Source organism: Pezoporus wallicus, unplaced genomic scaffold, assembly GCF_028554395.1.
Source record: "Pezoporus wallicus isolate ANWC-B61680 ecotype Strahan unplaced genomic scaffold, APGP_CSIRO_Pwel_v1 contig_2908, whole genome shotgun sequence".
Lineage (NCBI taxonomy): Eukaryota > Metazoa > Chordata > Aves > Psittaciformes > Psittacidae > Pezoporus > Pezoporus wallicus.
The window spans coordinates 5,818,315-5,840,499 of NW_026642179.1; the positions used below are offsets into that span (position 1 = coordinate 5,818,315).

The 22,185-nt window shown below is 44.4% G+C and overlaps 1 protein-coding gene and 1 long non-coding RNA gene across 2 annotated transcripts in view; both read right to left on the reverse strand.

The window, feature by feature from the left end:
• TMTC1 (transmembrane O-mannosyltransferase targeting cadherins 1) overlaps positions 1 to 7,992 on the reverse strand; it is a 147,213-nt gene extending 139,221 nt beyond the window's left edge. The window contains exon 1 of the mRNA XM_057427857.1: positions 7,494 to 7,992. Within this exon, the coding sequence (XP_057283840.1) occupies positions 7,494 to 7,960 (467 nt within the window). The 5' untranslated portion in view covers positions 7,961 to 7,992. The remainder of the gene's footprint in view (positions 1 to 7,493) is intronic.
• A 2,646-nt stretch (positions 7,993 to 10,638) lies between these two features.
• On the reverse strand, positions 10,639 to 21,506 carry LOC130609255 (uncharacterized). Its single transcript, XR_008974745.1, has 3 exons — positions 21,162 to 21,506; positions 10,794 to 10,869; positions 10,639 to 10,671 (listed from the first exon to the last, which is right to left on the reverse strand). It is a non-coding gene; the product is annotated as an uncharacterized LOC130609255 (long non-coding RNA).
• Between the last annotated feature and the right edge of the window lie 679 nt (positions 21,507 to 22,185).

Genomic DNA, 22,185 nt, shown 5'->3' on the forward strand with positions numbered 1-22,185 from the left:
ATAGACTTTGTTATTACCCCTGGGCAGCTCTTGTTTAGTTTAATCTGTTTTATTATTTTCAAAAGACTAACAAAACCCACACCATGTTATAAAATAGAAATGCACAGGATAATAATGGTAATTTGTTATAGCGAGTAACGCTTAATGGAAAGTCTCAGAGCATCCCACACCTCATAAAACCCCCACAGTTTTTATAGAGGTAGGCTCACATGCAGATTTATATAAATGAATCTAACATACATGGATGGATGAAGTTTCCTGCGATCTTCCCTTCCTTTTGGAATTGCATGATATATATGGCAAACTTTATGCAAATTAATGCACAACTTCAGTGCATGGCGGAATCTCCTTATAAACTCCACAGATGCATCTACTTTGTGCCAGGAAAATGAGCATCTGCACTCCAGAAACGGCACAGCTGCATCAGTGGTAATAATGGTTAAAGCTATGTGGAAGCTGCTCAAAGATTAATGAAAAACCTGTAGCAGTAAAAAGAAAATAAGCCCCCTTTGCAGCATTGCTTGTGCAATGGCCAGCACAAGCACAGCAGAGTTTCCATCACAGCGCAACAGCACTCTGTGCTGATAATATTTTCATAGTTCAGTACAATGCCTCAGAATTAAATGGACAATAAGGCTTAAATAGTTTGTTGCTTGATTTGCTATAACAGGGATTGGTGAGAAGACAGAGGCCATATCAATTCCCAAACTACAGCAATTCCCTTAGAGCACAACAGTCATCATTTACAAGAGCACTAGTTAAGCACTGGCATTCAAAGCAGGCTATTGCTTTCCAGTAGGGCAAGGAAAAGAAAACAGAAATCACAATTAGACCGGAAAGTAGCAGCATCTTGGAAGCAGCAAACATGCCAGAGCAGAAATTCCTAGTGGAACACTAGAAAGTGCGGCTTGATGGTCATTGCTGTGCTAAGAATACGGAAGGCAGCATTCACGTGGCTTTAGATGTATCTCCACAAACAGCCTTGAAGAATTAAAAACCAGCCAGATGATGGCAATCGACAAACTGATAAAGCAGGTGTCATTTTACCTAGATGTTGAACAAAAGAAAGTTTGTCTTCAAAATTATCCTTGAGTAGCATCTTCGCAAGAGCAATGTACTGAAGAAAGCAAACATCTCATGAAACACTTCAGCAGCCATCTAGCAGTCCTCTTCCGAGAGCAGAGAGGAAGAAAGGGATGCGATGAAGAGCCAAGCTGCAGTCACTCATCAAGAAGAGAAAACAAAGCAGAAACCTAGTCTTCGGTCATTAGGCATAATGAAGACAATACTTTCAAACTGGATACAAGAGTTTCCTACCAAATTTGAAATAACTGGCAATCTTTCAGCTCAAGCTGCAGACCATGAAGGAAGTGCCACTTTGGTTTATACAGAAGCAAAGAAGAAAAAAAGCCACAATATAGAGAGTGAAAAGAGAACAGTGCTTTCTTTTATTTTCTTTAAATCTGAGAGACAATAAATGAGAAAGCCCAGGAAAGCAGTCACAAAGAGAGCAAGTAAATGCAGAAAAATGCCTTTAGCTAACCAGCAGCAGCCGGAGTACTTTATTTTCCTGGATTCTAAAGAGTATTGACAGGGATGCTCCTGTGGGGAAGAAGGTTGGTCAAAAGCTCTTTTTAGGTAAAAGATGACAAAAGAAAATTAAGGGTGACATTAGTACAGAAGGAGTAGGATGCTGAATGAGAGAAAATCCCCAGGAACTGGTAGGTGTTAAATAAAGACAAAACACCACTGAGGCAAGCAGCAGACACAGGCGTGACTGGATTCCCCTCAGCCAGATCTTTCAGCAGAATCTGCCCAGGCACTTTAGTGAACTCTTCTCCTCATAGTAAAAGGCTTTTAATTCAAGAGACAGACACATTTTATTGAGTATTATGGACTGAGAAAGTGTTATGACTAGGCAGAAGTCTACATGTTTTGTACAGATCTCTACTCCTGGGCAGATCCTCACCTCTGCACTTGGCTGCAAGGAGGTCTGTGTCCTCCCTCCCTAGGCAGGGAGCTTCCCTCAACCCTCCCCAGGAATCCCCTCCTTCCAGGGAGTGCAAGAAACCCTGCTGCCCTCCCTAGAGAAACACAGCCCAAACTTACAATCAAAAACATCAGACACCAAACATGAAGATTGCATTCAAGGGGGAAAGGAATTCAGTGCACCTGGAACTGGGAAAAACCAAGCTTTGAGGCACATGTGCCCCCTCTCAGATGGGAAATGGCAGAAAGACCCTCTGCTCTGGGTCAGAAGAAAAGCTTATGTCTGTGTATTCCAACTGTAACAAAACTAGTCTAATAAAAGCAACTGCCTCTCTTCACAAACTCCCCCTCGCCCAGAATGGCTACACCAGTACTATATCAATTTCATGGCAGGTATCACAGTATCAGTATGGAGAGTGATTGCTATAGCTAGAAATATTAGACTAAGCTGTACAGGAGAAATACTGACACAATCTTAAATGTTGTGATATTGCCCTATTATAGATGTAGAGGGAAGAAAATACGCGTGCACTGTGTATTTAACCTGACACATTATAGCTCCACTATATTACCCTGTGATGTCAAACTGTAATATAACATTAAATCACAAACAAATAAAATCTAAGGTCTTCTTTTCTTCCCTGGCTTGTTTTGGTTTTCTTAAGCTCCCTGTCCTTGAAACTCATGCCATTGATACAGCTGAAAAAACAGAAGGATCAGCTGTAAGCAGCTACATCAGAAGGTTGGCAGTGAATTATTGAATTAATTCTCTCTTTGGCTATGTATTTACACCTAACCCAAGCTCACAGTCATTGAAGGCTTTGATGCAAAGCCCCTGGTAGTCTTACATTAGGGCATTTGCTGCCCACACAGAATACTGAACTGCTGCTGAAGGGTCCCATTTACTTCCTAAGCAGGTATGTAGCCAAGCCATCACTGGCTAGCAGCCTCAGCGGGCAGGCCTAGAAGGTCAACCACTCTGCAGGCAGCAGCTGAGCGCAGCCTGGGCGTTTTGATTTACCTTCTTCCCATTTTTTCCAGCCACAGTACTAGCAGCATGGCTCTGTGCACTCACAAATCCTGTGTCTATGCCTTCTTCAGTGGAGAGTAGCATTCCCCTTTACAGCTTGTCTCCCCCAGCTCCTCTCCTCCTGGGCCACCAGAACCACCCAGCAGCATCTGGGATGGACACTCTTACACTCTTCACACTGAGCCAAGCACATTCCCTGTGAACAGTCACTTCCACCTCTCTGAAAGAAGACCCCTTACCTGCTGCGCTTCCCTCCTTCCTTCATGAGGATGTGCTTTATCCTCATGAGTCTGTCATGGCTACATGACCTAGACCTGTCACCACCAGTCTTTTGTCCCTGGTGAGCTGTCACTTGAGGCACCTCCCTTACCAGCATTCCCCATGGCAGTGCCCCCCATTCCCTGCCAAAGAGGCTGAGCAGGCAGACCCTTCCCTTCCCAACCACCTGCAAAACCAGGAGACTGATCTCTGATTAAGAGTCTTTAAATCTCGGCACTAGGGCTCTTCAAAAGGCTTCGTTCTCACCGTTTCCTACCACTGCACACCTTCAAGCTAAGTCTGCTGTCTTGGTGACTATACCAAACTTCCATCACCTGATTGTTTCTGAGCTGAAAATCTATCTAAATGGGGATTTGGCAGACAAGAAGAGAAAGAGGGAGGGAGACAGCACTGAGGATTGCACCTTCTGCTTCAACAGTTGAGAAACAGTTTTGTGAAACCACTGGAACCAAGGAATAACTTAAGTGCTACTGAGGGAATAAATGATTCACTGAACTTCTGTTAGTGGAGACAAGGTGTAAGACAGAAAGCACCCAGTTTAAATATAAAATCCTGGGTGAATTACAGAACTGGCAGTTCTTTTTTTTTTTTTTCCCCACTCTTCTTAATGTTTTACAGGGAAGACACCAAGAAACGGTGTATATCCTGAGTCCAAAAAGACGCCTTCTTTAGAAAGAAGCATACTGAATCACTTCTTGGAGAAGAAAATAGGTGTAGGTAAACATTCCCTGAGTGACAGCAACTGGAGAAGAGAGTTAAGTAAGTTTTTCATAAGGACCAAGCAAAATCATTGCCTACCACCTCGGCTCCTGTGCAGATGAGGAGTTGTGCTAGACCTGTCACCTAACAGCTACCAACTTAAAATAGGAATGTTTCTGAATCAGCTAATTTTAACACCCCCTTACTCTACAGAAGTCAAGAAAAAAGGTGAGAGAAGTTCAAAGACACAAAGCAAACATTATTTAATTCAACAGGCCACGTGCAGGCTTTTTTTCTCCCCCTTCTGATGTTAAGACACACAAAACAATGCAGCAGTTCTGAGAATATTTTAAGTTTGCTCAGTGGTTCCAGTAACACAGGCCACTCTTATTTTCCTTTGATCATTCATACTTGACAGACCCGGCGTGAATAACGTCAAATAGTTGAGCTCTTTTCATTGTGTGGCTCCAGAGCATTAGTTACTGGAAGGAGGGCTGTCACTTAAGATTCCCAATTTGTCAAGGACACTGCACTACTGTTACAGAATTTCAGTAACGTCTGCTTAAGATTTGTCTGACAAACAGGTGATAAATTTCTTTAATTGAGATCATTTCAGGAATACATAGGATATATGTAGGATATGTTCAGCCTTATGAGAAGTCCACTGGGCATCACGAGTCCTTCCTCTTACTTTCACAGTCACGAAGGACAGAAAAGACAGCAAGACAAAGTTTCCATAGACTGATGGATCTGTAGATGAAAATCTCAGCCCACCCTTCACATCTGTTCTGTACATACAGTTTGGACATCTCCCAGATTTTTAATCTTAGTACAGCAAGACCCAAAACAAGTCTTTCCAGATGAAAGTTTCATGCAAGAGATGCAGAACCAGTGGGCAGGTATGAATAATAGTGCTTCTATAAAAATGCCTTGGATTTGACCAAATTAGCATAAATTAAAAAAAAAAAAACACCAAAAAGTAAATAATAAAAACCAAAGAGACCAGAATACACCACCACCACCACCCACTTCCCTTCCTCAGCAAGATCCTGTTTTCTCAAGTATCCTAAGTGGATATTTGATAATTAATCCTCTGTTAAATCCTAACAGAAGTATTAACAAACAATATTAATTTCCATTCTGTTAAAAGTCCATTTCTGCAGAGCATTTTACAAGCATCAGAGTAAATCCTTTTGCCTTCTGCAGGAGGAGAGTGCGCAACCAGCAACCTCCAGCTGGGCAAGGCAGGGGTGGATGGCTCTGGCAGGCAGAGCACAGCTCAACCACAGGCTCAGGGTTGCATGGCAAAAAGCTCCCTGCAGTCTCTTTGGAAGCAATGGGTTTGGAGGATGCACTCCACCCAGATCTCAATATCTTCCTCTGACACCCTACTGATAGAAATGAAATGAGAAGAAAGTGGAAACTGGAGGGATGGAAGGATATGTGGTGGAAATAATCTTCTGCAGCCAGGGAAGATAAGCTATTCCTTCCCTATTCCAAGTGCAATGCCAAGCCATGAACAAGTGACTCTGCCTTTGACCCTATGCCTTATTTTATGGTTATTATAAGCACTTAAGGCTGAAAACTTACTCTCAAAATTAGTCTCACTGATTTCCAAAAAGGACTAGATGGAGGCAGCACTTTACACACACACCCCTTTTAATAGCAAAGGCAAAGCCAGTTCAGAGTCAAGACATGTAAATGGGAACCAAAGCATTTAGTTTCTGCTCCATTATTAAAGTCTAAGATTCTTTTGCTAATTAGCACAATGTAACCTCAATCCTGCAACCCAATCTAGGAGGCCAAGCCCAGCATCAATACTGCACACAGCATGGTCAGTGGTGATACGCGCAGGTTCACCCACCTCTGAAATGATATCCCCTGCCCCTCAATGCATTGCTGGATCAGTCGGACAGCTCCCCCAGCTTCAACAGTTTGGCTGGACACCCGATGGAGAAGGCACTGTGTGTCCACAAAGCCAGCTCTGTCCGTGGCTGCCTACATCCCCTTTGCTCTCCACAGAAACCTGCCGAGAGCTCCTTAGAGCAGCAAGCACAAAACATGCCCTTAACAAGGGAGTTTATAAGGGTCTGTGCAGTTCAGTCTTGCTTTAATGCAGATATGCCACTCCGTGCCCACCCAGCCCTGCTTCCCTGATAGCCGATGCTGATGGCTCTTGTCTCGGAGCCCATCCTTACAACTGAAGGGTGGCAAGCACTCCGTGGGAGTGCAGAAGGGATGCTGCATTCCCCAGAACTGCTCTTGCCTCACAGAAACAAGCAATTTTCACGTAGTTCATTAAATGCTATTTGTGAATCAGGTATTTTAATGAACAGTTACTCAATTAGCAGACTCAACCAGGTTCCAGTAACACCTCCTCCTGGCATACTTACTATATGGTCTATATAGTTAGTTCCTTATGCCTACCATAGGTTTGTAACGAGCATCTACTCATCACCTATAAACAAGACCCAGTGCTAAATGCTGCCCAGCTACACTAGTTCTTCAGCACAGCTCCCTGCAAACACCCATATTGTTTTTAAATCCTAAAACATGGTAAATATTCACTATAATTTGTTTGATCAGGATAAATAAAAAGAGAACAAGCTAAAGGAAAGTATGGCAAACTGTAGGAACTGTAACTAAGCTGGTCTGCTACAAATAATCCTCCTCGCGGAAAAAGAGCTGCCTGGGTTTTCCTTCTAGGATAAGCAACGGTAACTGTCAGTTACTTTGCCGCTACTCAACTTCTCTTTATCCCTGTGAAAACACAATCCCTCCTCATCAGCTCTGCCTGGTACACAGGGAACGTCTGAGGCAGACGAGGTTGGCGGGGAGCTCCGGGGCTGCCAGGAGAGGCTTGCTGTTGCCAGCCCCGCGCGGTACATGGAGCAGCTCCGTTCTCTTAGCGTGAAAAAGAAAGGTACAGATTACTGTGGGTCTGCTTCAAAGCAGCACCGGCGAAGTTTCTGGCGTGATCTTTCAATTGCAGAGAAAAAAAGTAGCGGAGATACAGCAAAGGAGGAACTCACGGAGAAATTCAGTCTGAACACCCTTCCCAGGGAAAAAAAAAAAAAAAAAAAAAGAGCTTTCCGAAATTTCCCTTTTACCCCCGGCAGCCTGGGGAAGAGTCACCACCTGTTCCCAAACTGAGAGGGAAATGGGGAACTTGCCGGGACAGAGCCATGCTCCGCCGGAGCGGCTCCTCATCGTTTCCTTTCTCCAGCTAACTTTCACCGGGCCGGGCAGCGGCCCCTTTCCCCCCCCCGGGGCATCCCCCGTCCCGTACAGCTCCGGGCAGAAATGCTGAATCACGAAGCCGAGGACGCGGGACCAGAGGCGACGGTGCTGGGAAGGGGATGCGGAGGTGTCCCGTTTTACCCCCAGCCCGGTACTGGCCGCCTTTCTCCGCCCGCTGCCCGGCTCGCCCGGGGAGAAGGGCCGGGAGACGGAGGGGATGATCCGAGCCGCTGTGGCGCCGGCGACAGGCACTTACTTGAAGGTGAGGACGCAGAGGGGCCGGTAGGACTTGTGGCTGGTGTTCTCGGCCATCCGCTTGCCCCAGAAGTCGTTAGCGAAGGCGGCAGCCACCGGGGTGGCCGCCCGCACGTCGGGGTTGTTCACGATGGCCCAGACGTCGTCGTGCACGAACTCGCCCCGCAGGGAGTTGCCGTAGCAAAGGGCGCACAGCCCCGCCAGCACCACCGCCGCCGCCGCCGCCCCGCAGCGCCGCCCGCCCGCCGACGGGGACGAGTAGCGGCGCGGCGCGGCTCGGTCCCGGCTGCGGGATCCCAGCGCCGAGCCCGTCACCATGGCGCGGGGCGCCGCGCTGGCTGCCCCTGCCCCGGCTCCGCTGCCGCCGCGGCGCAGAGAGGCAGCGGGACCCGCATGGTGCGGGGCGGGCAGCGGGACCGCCGCCGACCACTCGCTCTCTGCCGAGGCGCAGCCTGCCCGGCTGCACATAAACAGCGGCCGCCTCCCCGCGCCATCCCTCCTCCTCCTCCTCTTCCTCCTCCTCCCCCTCACCCCCCTCCCGCACGCATGCTCCTTGCCGTGCTGTCACCCCGCTGCCGCCGCCGCCTCCTCCCGTTGGCGGGGTGGGCTCTGCCCGGGGTGGCTCCGCACACCGGGGAGGGAGACACGCACGGCACGGCAGCACCCGTGCGAGGCCGTGCTCCCCGCGGGCGGCATGGGCTGCGGGGCTGGGAGCGGAGCCCCGGTGCGGCGGGTCGCCCCTGTCACTCGCGGGAGGAAGGTACAAGACTGCCCTGGTGCCACTGCTTCCTCCATGCCCCCGCCGGCGTCCCCCTCCACGGACAGTCGCACCAGGAGTAGCTTCCCCGTGGGCCATGCTTACCTGGGCAGTGGGAACGTCCTAGCCGGCTGCACGGCATCTGAACTGCTCCTTAGCATCCACATTGCTCCACTGCATCCACACTGCTCCACGGCATCCACAGTGCTCCACACCATCCACGCTGCTTTCCTCACACCATCCACGCTACCCCACAGCATCCAGGCTGCAGCATTATCTGTGCCAAGCAGTCCCCCACTGCGTCCTGCTGGTGGGAAGTCTTTTGGTGCTATGGACTTGTTTTCTCTGCTTTGGTCCACCAACTGTCCCTCTTCCAAAACCACCTGAGAGCTGCCTTCTCCAAAGGATTATTTTGTTGTCTGCAGTTTGTCCATCCCCTCCCATTGCCATACACAACCCTTCTTATGGTAGCGACAACTCCCAGTAAGTTTTGCTTAAGGCAAGGCTATGTTCAGATCATCTATTCAGCCATGTATAAAAGTTATGTGACCGTGACTTTTTCAGAAGACAGAAAAACAAGGGCTCTATTAGTGTTTTCTTGCAATTTAAATAAAACTTCCTGCTTATGACCAAATCAATAACGCTGTTTGGCAAAGCAGCTTAGATTCGATTAGGCAAATGGACATACTGGACATATACTTTGAATTTGCTCTTGAACAGAGATACACTGACGTGGTTCACCACCCTCCTGTGTAGTTCCAAGCTGCTGTCGCTGTGTGTGCGTGTGAGCATGCCTGCCTGCGTGTGGGAAAAAGAGGGGAGCAGAAGCCGTGAGGAGTTCACGCAGACTGTCCGGGGTGAGCCCTCTCCAGGAATGCATTTCCCCAGCATATTTGGCACTTGGACTGATCTGGTATTTTCCAAGAGCAACAGAACTGGCTTTTCAGATGCACTTTGGTCATAGCTAAAAATAACACTCAACTCCAACTAGGACAGCATGTTTATATCCGGGACAGAAGGAAACTCCACCAGCAGCAGGGTCATCAACTCTAACTTTTCCTTAAGTGACTGATGACATTTTGTCAGTTGGCTGCCTGTAAACTTTCCCCCGCACGGGAGACTGTGGTGGTGTGTTGGTATTCATTTTCACCAGAGTTTCAAAGTTTGGGCATGTTAAGGCTAGAGTCCAACGTCTATGCATGTGCACAGAAAACCAGCCTGGTACACACAGGCACTGAAGTATTGAAGCCCAGCAGCCCTGGAAACAGGCATTATTGCAGACATGTGTGAAAGGTGGAATTGTGACTTTTTGTTGATATAAATTAAAATGGTGACAGTTAGTGGGAGGAAGGATGAGCAGAAGGATGGACTCTAATGCTAATGAAAGCAAAACCAGTACGTGTAAGATTTAAACATTGAAATTGCCTTGCAGTAGACTCCAGGTAGTGTTTGAAAACCTACATTACTCCACTGAACAAACTCTGCAGTCCCCTGTAATTCTAAAATGGGCAGCTGAAGGTCTTCTCTGAGGCAGATGTACTGCACACAGGTGAGCTAGGCAGCCAAAACAGGGGTTCAGCAGCCCTGCTGAGGTGAGCACAGCGAACCCAATGCAACCAGCAGCCCAGGTACATGATGCTCATGCTATGGGCCCACCCGCTGTAGACTGAGGTCCTCACAGCCTTTCTCACTGATGTCTTTCAGCCTTCCATCTTTCTCTTTCATCACAGGTTGGGGGCAGCCTGCTGATAGCCCATTCCTGCCATGAAACAGGGTTCGCGGCTGTCCTAAGTCAACCCAACATTGGGCAGGGGAGAGGTCTCTCCATTCATTATCCAGGACTGTGGTACACATTCCTGCTGTAGCACAAGTCCCACTGTTTATCCCTTTGAGCTTAACTAGCTCATCACATAAAGCTGAGAATAAATGCAGAGTTATAAAATGGTTAATGATGAAGAGGTGATAAAAAATCATTTTCTCATTAAGGGATTTCCTTTCAATATCTTATGACAGTAATGCACACAGCCGTATCACATAGTACAACAGACACGCTCTATGGAAGAAATAATATTGCTTCCTATACAGATCTACAATTTCCTGTTTGCTTTCATAGCCCACCCTGCTTGAATAACAGCAAAAAGCCTGGAAAGAGATGGCAGTGCTGACCCATTCCGGACTCCTTCTGCCCTCATTCTTGGGAGAGCACAAATACTGGTCATTTGCTTTCATCTGGTACAGAAACCTAGAGTTTGCAGGGAAGAAAAACCCTATTTATTTTTTAATCTATTTTCTTATACAATTATTGAAATGCTATGCACAAAGTAGTTAACACTGATATGTCAAGTTTCTCTTAGGAGAAGAAAATCTATTTTCGCTTATCCAGGACAGACCAGATCCTTCCTTTCTTCCCTCAAGCAAAAATCTTAAAGAGACAAAGCAATGCTCCAGTCAACCACAGAGGAAAACCTCCCGTTCTTCACACCAACACCTGCTAAAATACAAGTACACAGTCTTCTCCTTTTCACTCACAAAGGGAAACATTACCTCATCATGCAGCAGTCACCGTCACAGACTAAATTCAAGATGTTATTACTAAAAGTCCTGACCACCTATAAAGAAACTAAGAGAAAAAAAGTCATCATTCAGAGTGTGGGAGAACACATATTGAACAGTGCTGTGTATTGGGTCTTAAATCTGTACATGTATATACAGGCATATGCACAGAGGAAGGGGAAAGAGAGAGGAAAAAATGAGAATCCAGTAATGGGATGGTTTGCTCCAAAGCTGCTTTGCCACTCTCAAAGATATCTGGTCTAATAAGAAGTATTTCCTCCTCCTGCAAGCCTTGATTCCTTTTCTACCTAAAGTAGCCATGTCATCACTTCTGAAATGTAAAATCAAATTGCTTCTCTGAAAGCCTAGCTGAGTTCTAGAATCATGTGTACTTGAAGCAGTCCAGCTATTTGACTGCCTGCTTGTATTTGAATCACAAGTTTCGTGCGAGCTATGCAAAAAGATTAACAAATGCCTGTGAGAAACAGAGATCTTGAAACTAATTCTGTGTGACACTCAGAAAAAAACCTTGCTCTGCTAATTGAGCAGAGCTCGTTACTTCTGAAGTAGGAAAGTTTAGCCTCAGCTTGGAGTAAAACATACGGCAGGGTATGGAAGGCAGTAGACACGTTTGAACCGCTACACTTCAAAGGGCTGAGCACTGATTGATCTGTTATTATCTGAAGATGGCAGCTGCTCAAAGGCAGAAAGAAACTGCAAAAGTTTTGAGTTTCAAGCTTAAACGTGGGGTTCTAAAGAGTTTAGCTTTGCACTGACTGATTAAAGTATAAGAATGCAGTAAATACAATTTAAAAGTTAAATTACCATATGGTCATAGCTAGAGGTAAATTTCAAAAGTAGCACATGTAAATAGTTTCTTGCTGTCTGAACAAATAATTCTACAGTTAAACTAAGTCATTTGGTAACTGGTACAATTGATTTCTGCTTGTAGTCAGTTACTGACTGGTTCTGCAATTCATTTAAGAAGCCCCCAGGATGAAACTCTCGATCTGCCATGCATATAATTTTCAGCTGATAAAGATTATGTTCATATGGTTAAAAGCAAAACAAACAACAACCAAAAAAACAGCCAGCCACCAGGTTCTGGTAGCTGTTAAAGGAAATTGCCATCTTAAATGAAGGAGTGTTGCAAAACCTGGAATCAAGTTTGGCATCTTTAATCCAGTGTGCATCTGCACTGGAAGAGCTTTGGAGAAATGGAGAGCAATCCATGTAGACCATAGCCCCTTCAAGTGCAGGCAACATTCTGTTTAGGCAAGTAGGAATTGAACTTTGGAATTACCAGGAGCAGTGAAAGACTGGACTGGGCTGGAAAAATCCTAATTATCATCCATTTTGCTTGTTACCAAATAGCTTTCAGGTCTATGCAGGCTACAGGAAGTTTCTCTTTGGTGAATTCTTCCCAGTGAAAGTTCCTGTGGTTTTGCTTTCACTTTCAACTATGGCCAAGAGTCAGAAATAGTACAAGCAGGAGAGGAAAACTTCTTGGCCTTAGTACCATTGTCCTGTGATCCTTAGGAGACAGAGCAATCCAATATCCGTAGGATGATCTCTCTTTTTCAATTGGGATATAGTATTTCAAGTTTAGCCCACAACCCCCTAATAAACCTGCTTCCTGTTGCAGTCATGGAGTATGCTAAATATTAGCCCTGAAAATTCAACCTCTCAGTTTTTACAAAGCGATATCAAGAAGAAGATATCATATGGCAAGCGCTGCTTGGTGGATCCCCATGGATGCACATTTCCCATCCCTGACACAGATGGCAAATAACACAGAATCCTCCATGACCCATTTTCAGATCCATTTGTTACCTGTTTCATATGCCTGTGTAAAATGGGCAATTTCAAGCTGAGAAAAAGCTTCCCATAGTTGTTACTGGATTAGAGGGAATCTCTTTTTCAGCTCATACAACAAATGCATTTTCTGCCTTCAAAGAGTCCCACGTTAAGCCTTAGTCTATGGACAGGATTGTACAGAGTCTTTGAACCCCTGTAATGGGTGGAACATCCACAATTCGACAGGGGAGAGGCATCCAGCAAATGGTGCAGAGTGATTTGGGCTTGGTAATTGCAGTTTAAAGGTCAGGGACAATACAAAGGTAGGACAAGTCCCAGAAATGAGAATAACCAGACTCTTCACCTGCAGAGCAGAGGAGGCAATGGCATAGGCTGCTGAAGTTGCCCACTCCAGTGGACTCACTCATGAGTTGAGGAGATCAGCACTTCCCATTTTTGTGGGCATGATTCAGGTGTGAATAGCCCCATGATGGAATGGGGAGTGGAAGAGAGAAAGCATTTTCCTTTCCTCATTGAACATGGATCTGCACTTTTCCCTTGCTCTGCTGCAATAAAAACAATTTTTTAGGCAAGGGCAAGACTGAGAACTCTTGGAATTTGGGAAGATTTCTCAATGCTTCTAGAGGAGGAAAAGTGCAGCATATAGGGCTTGAGTCATAGGAGTTATCAGTTGTAACATTCATCTATTTAATGATGATTAAGTACAAGACAGTTTAAGTTGATTTTTTATGTATTTCACGGAAATCAGCTAATGGCTCAGAACCACAAAAATTAAAAAGGGAAAACCCAACTCAAGATAGTCTCATTTTTGACCGAGCAAATGAGGTACTCTTAGATGACCCAACATTGTTTTTGCTTACAGTGCATAGGCCTGGACTACATTAGTACTATACATGGCACATTATTTCTGAGTACAAGCAGGTCAGAATGGGTGTGAGGCTGTTTAAAGCAGGGATCTTACTAGAGAGAAGTTGCTTTAAAAGGGTGTCTTTCCTGAGAAATGGGCATTAGTAGCTCAGACTTCATACACTTCCTATGAGGGTTATGCAAGGGCACGTGTAAATTGTCACATGGCTGCAAAGTTGGATGCTGAGCTGCTGAGGGCACTGGAGTCAAACACAGCATAAGAAACATTCGAGCACAGCACTCTGGTCAATATTTAGTGGTTGGGATTCATATTGCTCCTGCAGGGAGGCACTGGATTCAGAAGAAGAATCTGATTTTGGAGAGACAAAGGAGGCATTTTCAGCTTGGATTGATCTGAATCAGTTTAATTTGACCTTATATTCAGCCTTCAATGTTGGCTGTATGTTCCTCAATGTAATTCTCTCTTGGAAGTTTATATGTCAAAATAATAACAGAGATTAAATACCCCAAGTCTGTTCCTTATTCAGATTCAGTTGGTTTTATTTTCTGGGCATCTCTGAGCTGGAATTCAGTAGCAGTTACCTCCTAAAAGTAGCTGATTTATATGTAAGATCTTCTGGCATCACCAGTTTCAATTGAATTGCAGTCACTGCAAATGGTCTGATAAAATCAGACAGTCGGATAAAAATCAGGAAATCTCTACATTTATTCTCTGATTACTGAGCAAGCTCAATTTCACCATGGTGAAGCAGAGGCCAGTGATTACGATTACTTTTCTTTCCTTTCATCTACTTTTTAATATTTGGGTTTAAGATGGAAAATTACAAATTAATAAATCTGCACCAAGTCCAATCAAGGATCTGTATAATAATATTATTCATATCTCTATGACTAGCAACAGCTGGAATACATTTTAGCAAAAATATTAAAGTCTAGATTGTAGAATAAGCCACATGGAGTCACTGCAATTTGAGGAGGGGAAAAGTTTCCATAAAAGCCACTGGGAAAGGAATACGATTTTTATTATTATTATTTTATTTTTTTCTTTCATTCTTTTTTTCCAGGTGACTTCTTTGGGTTTTACTTTTTCAGGCAGCTACAGTTTTATTTTTCAGTGCTTAACTTTCTAGTGCTCCCTTTGAACAAACACTCCAGATAAAACAACACATCCATCAGCCACTCCAGGTACTGCTTCTTCTCACTAGTCCTCTTACACCAAGGTGTACTGAGGAGTTCTGTATATGTTTAAGCAAAGATAAGTTCTCAAGCACAATTACAACAACCTAGGCCAACACTGGTGCTATGCTGGCTGGAAAACTATCATGCAGGTCTGCTTTTCACCTGCAAACATCACCATGTGCTGGCTGCTGTCTTCCCAAGGTGTTTGAGATATTCACAGACAGCTAATAGATCAGTTAAAAATCAAAGCAATAAAACCCTGTGCTGCTTCTCAGAGGAAACAATTTGAAAGCTTGATTGAGAAGGACAGTATCAGGAGGAAGGGGGATGGAGAAGGAGGCATGGGGGTGACTGGAGTAGCTTTTCAGTGCTCCCTTTTCCCTTTCCATTGTTTCCACAGACCACACATCTATCCTACTGGTAGCAGAATAAGTTGGACCTTCCCCAGTGATCTTTGCTCTTCAGCACTCTTACGACTCTGAAATATGTTGCAATGCTAGAGGAATGTTTAATAAAAATATTAAGCCCATTCTAAATGAGAACAATTATCTAGGTATGGAAGCACCAAAAGGACCAGTAGAAATGCTGTGAGAATGCTAAGTGCAGATGTCAGCTACGTCATCGAGATGCCAGTACATCTAGGTGCAACTTACCAGGACCTCCCTAAACTGAAGATAGACTACACCCAGCGTAAAACAGAAGACAGAATATAAATCAGTAACCTAAAGAAATGATGCAAGGAAGAAAAGAATAGGCTCAGGGCCATCAAATACCCAGGTAAGGGGAGAAAAATAAATCGTAATCCAGGGATGGAGCAGGATGAAGTGTGCATGAGGGTGTGGGAGCACGTGCAAATCCTGTTTTGTTTTGAGTAAAATCACCTTTCTGTCCTACATTAGCTCACATTGAACTTTGTTACATTTTTACTGCAGTGTTGCAAAATTAGTTTTGGGGCTACAAACCTGGCAACGCTGGAGTTATGGGCTGTACATGCCTGCAATGCTAACACACCTTTTATCCATATGAATGCAAACTCCTGGCTTGTCTGAAATGCTCTGGGGGGACATATGTGTGATTTTCTCAGTTTTCCTGAAGGCGAGTGCACATGTATGAGCTCAGGATCTTCAGCTCCTCCTGCTAACAGGAACCACAGGACTTTCTCCTTTCAGTCTCTCTCCAAGGAGACGAGTCTCTCTTGCTTTCTTATGCCCACTCCCACTCCCTTCGTGTGTTTCAGCTGATTTCTCCTGATTGCACTCCAGCTTTCTTTTCAGTCAGTAGGAACTTGTAACCTTTGAGTTTCTATTGCTGAACAATTGAGAAAACAAGTTACTGAGCTTTGCCTAGTTGAGAGCTTGCAGAATTTCCCATGGCTCCAGCCCAAAGCCAAAAGTCATCTGCAGTTCAGCTGAAACACTTTTAAGATCCCTGCAGTAGGAGTCTGGAAGCTTTCCGGACTGCGTTTGGAGCCTGGAAGGTGTAGAAATCAAAATAAACCACAGTTTGAGAGCAAATCTAGCGTGGTCGCTGTTACTAACCCTGCTTAGCAACACCTCTCTGTAGGGTTTCTGTCCTCTCTAGCTGAGCCATCCCAGCACATTACACCTGCCCTTTTCTTCCATTCCTGGGGCACCACATTAAATTCAGTGGCCTGGTTTGAGGTTCATCTGACCTCACTGCCACGTCCTAGATCCTTCCTAGTTTTTTTCTGCAGGCTGTCTAAAGGCTTTCAGAGATGCTCCATGGCTCAGCATATCTTATTACTGAGTTCATGCCACAGCTCTGCTCCTCAGGCACAAGGCAACCTTTTCTTTTGTAGATGAGAGGTCACGTACGCTGAGACAGAACTTCCCTGGAAGCTGCTTCAAGAATAATGAGTGATTCCCCACAAGACCCAAGGATTTTTGTGACCCTTATCGTCATCATCTGAGCGCAAAAAGACCAACACTCTCCAGTGTAAACAAAAAGGATAATAACAGCAAACAAACCACTCCATCAAACCACAATACACCTCTGTACTCTTAATCCTTCCTTGGGAGAAGATGGAGAGAAAAAAAATCATTACCAGAGTCAACATCATTTATGTAACTACTGCTTAACCACATCTGTTGATAAAAAGGGTAAAAACATACAAAGCTTGTGCTGAATAGTTTTATAAGGGAAAGGACTGGAGAGGAGCCTGAAGGAGGACTCGGGTACAGCCCAATTTCAGTGAAGTGCTGCAAAGATCCACGCTTTGTAATTTGGGCCTATTTCTAGCTATCTCTGCATTTAAATAGACTGACAGTTGTGAAGAAAAGTAAAATCCTAAAGATGGGGCTAGTCTTTTTTGGCATGAGGCTGCTGTCTGCCATGGGAAATTAATCCATGCTAAGCTGCAGTAGGCTGAGCTGCTGAGTTTGTATTCGTGTCACTGAGACTGCTTATACTCACTGATTGTCTATAAACTCTTATTAGTCAGACTTGACAGTGGGTGACACCTTGATGAAAAGAATAGCCTATGGATCACCGGCCATTCAATAACAGTTTATAAAAATGATATTAAATGAGCCATTTTTCCTAAGACCACATACCAAAATATTTTGGGGTGATGAATGAAACGATACTGAGGGCTTTTATTTTTTTTGCTTTTTGAGAAGGGGATTAGAAGGTTCCCAAGTGTTTTGTCACTGAAATAACCACATCTGTCAGCTAAAATGGTGGCACTATTATATTCAGTTTCTAGAAAGAGTTCCTCAGACTCTGAGGTCTTGGACACCTCCCAAAAGATTTGCTCTCTGGACAGTAGAAGCAGAATGAAATGAGAGGGAAAAAATAGCTCACAGCCACAGCATTTTCACTCTATTCCAAATATCCCGTGGTTCAAAATGTTGATGAGAACAGACGGGCTCATGAGGGGTGGCTTGACAGGAATCACATTCCAATTTCCTTCATAAAACTTTGCAAGCTTTTCTCTCTCCAGTGGCCACCTTGCCGTTGTTACCTTTTGCGGGCCCACACAATCCTCCCTGTGAGGAAAAGCTATCCCAAGGCATTTCCTCTTTCCTTTTGCAAGACGCAGTCGGAGGATCCCATTAAGTTCTTTAATTTGTTTAACTGGCTTCTAATTTTGCAGACTCCCGTCATGCCATAAAAGTGACTGATGAATGACAGGGCCCTGCTAGGTTTTGCTGGGATGTAATGTGAGCTCCCAGGGCTGGAAACAATAAACCTCAATTTTCTGAGGACTGGGACATGCCAGCCCTGACTCCGCCACACCCTTGCATTTTGTTAGCTCTAGTTCAGCGAGTTAGGGATGGATTTTCTTACATTTCCTATCATTATGAGCCCTTTGTTCACAAAAGTAGGAGAGGATCCTCCGAGTATCTTAAGGTCATTTCAGAAGAGAGTTGATGAGTGCTGTGCCGGGGACTTGCTCTGCATGTACGGGAGCCGGCGTACGGGTTGCATAACAACACAGCAAAGGCTCATATAGAGCAGCTCGGAAGTGAGAAGAATTCCGGATTAATCAAAAGGCAGCCTCTCCCCTCCCACACTGACCTTCTCTGGAGCTGCCCCACGCTGAAAATCCCCTCTCTCCATCTATCTGTGCATTTTCAGAGGACTGTCAGCTGAAAAGAACAAAGAAACATTGGAGTTCGCCTTTCAACTGTCATTGTCGCATGCTGGTTTTGGAAACTAAGTGACGAGATGTTCATGCCACGTTTCAGCTCACTGTGATTAACACAGTCAGGCTGTGCCGGAAGAGAAGCTTCTTCAAAACTCAATACTGTTTCCTTAGCAGTATAAGTAAAACCTGATCAGACTTGACTCCCTCCTGCAGAATATCCTCCTCAACAGGCAGGCAAAGACAACTATAAACGTTTTCACCTTGTCAGGCTGCCTGTAAGTAACCTAATCAGATCTGGAACACTTTAATTCATAATGAATTGGTCCATGTGGCTGAAAGCGTCGCTAAACACCTGCAGTAGTGAGCCTCCAACTGTGCAGAGGCTCCCTATTCCACCCTCCCACTGTGCCATCAGCTGCAGGGACACTGACCTCCCACCAGGACACAAGAGGCACCTGCATCCAGGCCTGGACCTTACTACAGCCTCCCACAGAGCTGTGGTCCCTCACACCTGCACAGGTAGACTCCTTGTCACAGGGGAGCAAGGCAAAGAAGTAATGGAAGCATGCAAGCCTTCCTTATTGAAGCAACAGAGGTATAGGAAGGCTAAGAGATGTGCTCAAAGCTAGAAAGGAACTCAGGCAGAAAATATAGGCAGTAGGTGAAAACATATCTTCTCATTTCAGTGTCATCTTCTGCCCCTGAGGGCACACAAGGATTGGAACAATAATTCCCTCAACCTTTCTGAAGTTTTCTTATTGACTTTCTCAATCTTTACAGTCCGGATTTTGAAACAGGAGTGAGACAGGACTTGCTCGGGAGGCAGAATCCCACGCCTTCCCACTGATGACCTCAGGGCATTATCACCTGTAAATCAACCCTAGAGCAAAATCCCTATTGGGGAATATGATTAGGATGCCACATTGCTATAGCATCTTGCAGCAGCCTGTGTTTCTGTCACAGTCTGAGAAGCAGGAATGCATATGCCCTTACCATGACAGCATAGGAGATTTTGAGCTGGTTTTGAATAAATGATTGATAGGGCAAAGGCAACTACTGGGGAACAGGTCAAACACAGCTAATGAAAAAAAGCAGACCCAGTTGTCATCCTGTTAATAGAGTAGTGTTTAGCAATAGCTTGTGCATTGTAAGGCTTAAGGTTATCAGCAGAGTGGCTGCAGAGAGCTAGTTAGAATTCATTCTGCATCTGTGACTGTAATCCAACAATTTAGATGAAAACATGTACTCTGCATAGGTGCATGGCATAGACTATTACTATCCTTAATATAGCAACAGTCGTAATAAATCACATATTGAGTGCGTTTGTTATTCCGAGGAAAACTTAATTATCATTTCCAAGCTGGCAGCATTTGATTTACTTTCTGCTATCTCTGAAACTGTATAATTAGTTCCCAAGTTGCAACTCCTGCAAAATCTCTGCCTTGTCAGGGGTAGGAGATGTGGAATTACAGCTGCAGCCATCACTCTAGCAAAGATATCTTTCCCTTGAGAATATTAATTTTCAACATAAAAATTAAAAACGAGTCAAACTCCCCTAAAAAAGAGGGAATGCTTGGAAGGTGCATCTCAAGCAGCCTCCCCTCTCATTGCTGAGCTGTCTTTGGTAAAAGGAGCTCTCTAGTGCCCAGTTGTAATACTGCAGTTCAAGAAGAAGTTGCTAGGAGCATGCAACCTGATCAAATAGATGTGCAAACGGAAGGCCTAGGTCTCTTCTTTCAGGCACTCAGTGCTAACAGTAATGTGCAAAGTGCTACTTAAACATCACTATCGGCCAAACCAACACTGTACTCAAAAGTTTAAAGGCACGGTGCAGAGGTCTCCTTCATTCTCACCTGTCTTATTATTCCCATCTGTTTCTTAAAGGAACTTTTGCTGTGCTGATGAAAGTGACTTCTGCTTGGTCTATGGGGCAAGGATGTGTGTGCACATCTGCCAGCATCCAGGCCATGAAGAAAGGTTTACAATTTTACTGTGCTCCTCTCCAGAGGCAGCAAAGTGCCTGCCATGTGGAGATCTAAGTTCATGTGCACATCCTGGTTTGAGGTAGTATACTTTGTATAAGTGAATGCCTAACTGCAACGGATGGCTTTTAGTGCATGGGCCTGATTAAGTGAAATTGTCTCATGCTGGACCAAACAAGCCCGTGGTCACTAATCCTAGAAAGCAAATTACAAAGATGATTCGTGGATAGTAGCATACAGAGGCAAATAGAACCTCTAGTCTTTTCTAAGTGAAGACCTTAGCATTTTAATTATTATTTAGCAGTAATTATGCAGGTTTGAGTACATGCTAAAATATCAACACATTGTCGTTACACTGCTTTTAATGCTTGCATTTTGTTTTTTCAACATATTACTGATGAGCTCACTAATATTTATAAAAAATGAATTAAAAGTCTATTTGGCTATTGCTGGATATTACAGATGGAGAATAATGACTTGACAAATTGGCAAACTGAGATTATCTGCAAATATTATGAAAGACATTGGAAGCTCTTACAAAATACACCATACTTTTAAATAGCATTTTGCTATTATGATACTTTCCTTGTGGATTCTGTGGTTTAATATTGCAAGTATGAAAAACGATGCCATAGTCTAAGCTTTGCCACTGAAAAGCAACATCTTGTGTTTCTTATGCTCTGCTTCCCACAGCAAGGCTTATTCTACAGCAGAAAATAAATTAAGATGTAATAATTAACTGTGTTTTAAAGGCAAGAAACCCAACACACGGCTAAGTTGCTCACCTTTAATCATCACAAACAAAGTGACGGTGGATTTCCTGCAAGTTACTGCAAGCCAGAGGCTTAAACCTTTTGCCTTTAGATGGGTTTGCAGTATTTTTTAGCTTCCCCCATTACTGACCTTCCTTTTCTGAGCTCAGCTTGCAGAGAAGCTGTAGATGTAGTAGCTGAAAAACAATTTCAAAAATATAAACTACAAACAACAAAGAATCCTGCCAGATTCAGATAAGTCATAACAGTAATAGGTTTTTTTCTCACTTAGCACTTCAGCTCAGTATTAAAACAATCACTCTTGATAAACACAAAACCTATCAGTACATTATTATTTCTAAGAGTCCTATGGAAAATCTAAGATAGAGCAGCCCATTTTCCCCTTTGTTTTTGCAAACCTGCAGGCATGGTGGCAATGGCATTACTGTTCTCCCAGCTTTTTTACCAAATGGAACAAATGGTTGATATGTTGGGGTGAGAAAACTACAGCAAAGTGCTTCTTGTCTCCTCAGAGAACTCTTTGTAAAGAAGCCCTCTGGTGCCTAATTTCAAGAATGTGGGTCCCTTTTCCATTGAGATTTAGGTTGGAAGGGACTGCGAAGATCCTGCTTGAACTCCTGCATTATGCAGGGTGCAGAATTTCAGCAAAATCAAAGACAAATTTCAGTTTTATTTGCAGTGTTGGGTCCTTGCAACATACAGAACTCCCCCTCCCACTGTGCAAACAGGTGCTTGCGGCTGATCCAAACCCACCCAGAAGCTGAGCAGATGCCTCTCTGAGCCTCTTCTATGTTTAAACATGGAAATGAAGCATCAAAGCATGTGCTTTCTGTGCTGTCCTGAATGATGGGGTTTATTTTCCTTGTTAAAACACAGTTTACACTTCTGTGCTATCACTTTTGACCTGTTTGTCGAAAGCAAGTCCAAAGACGTGAAATAAGGCAAATCTCAGTGCCACTGGGTCAGTTTCACTTTACATCCCAAACTGATAGCAGGCCTGGACCGGTGGCAAAGGACCAAAGAAGCTCCCAGAAGCTTTGCACATCCTTCACAACACTGGATTACTAAATATCAGGCAGCTGCAAAAAGGATGTACCTAACCGTTTGGGGTTTCATTTCTGTTTTTCTTTCTCTGCATTTATGGATAGGTGTAT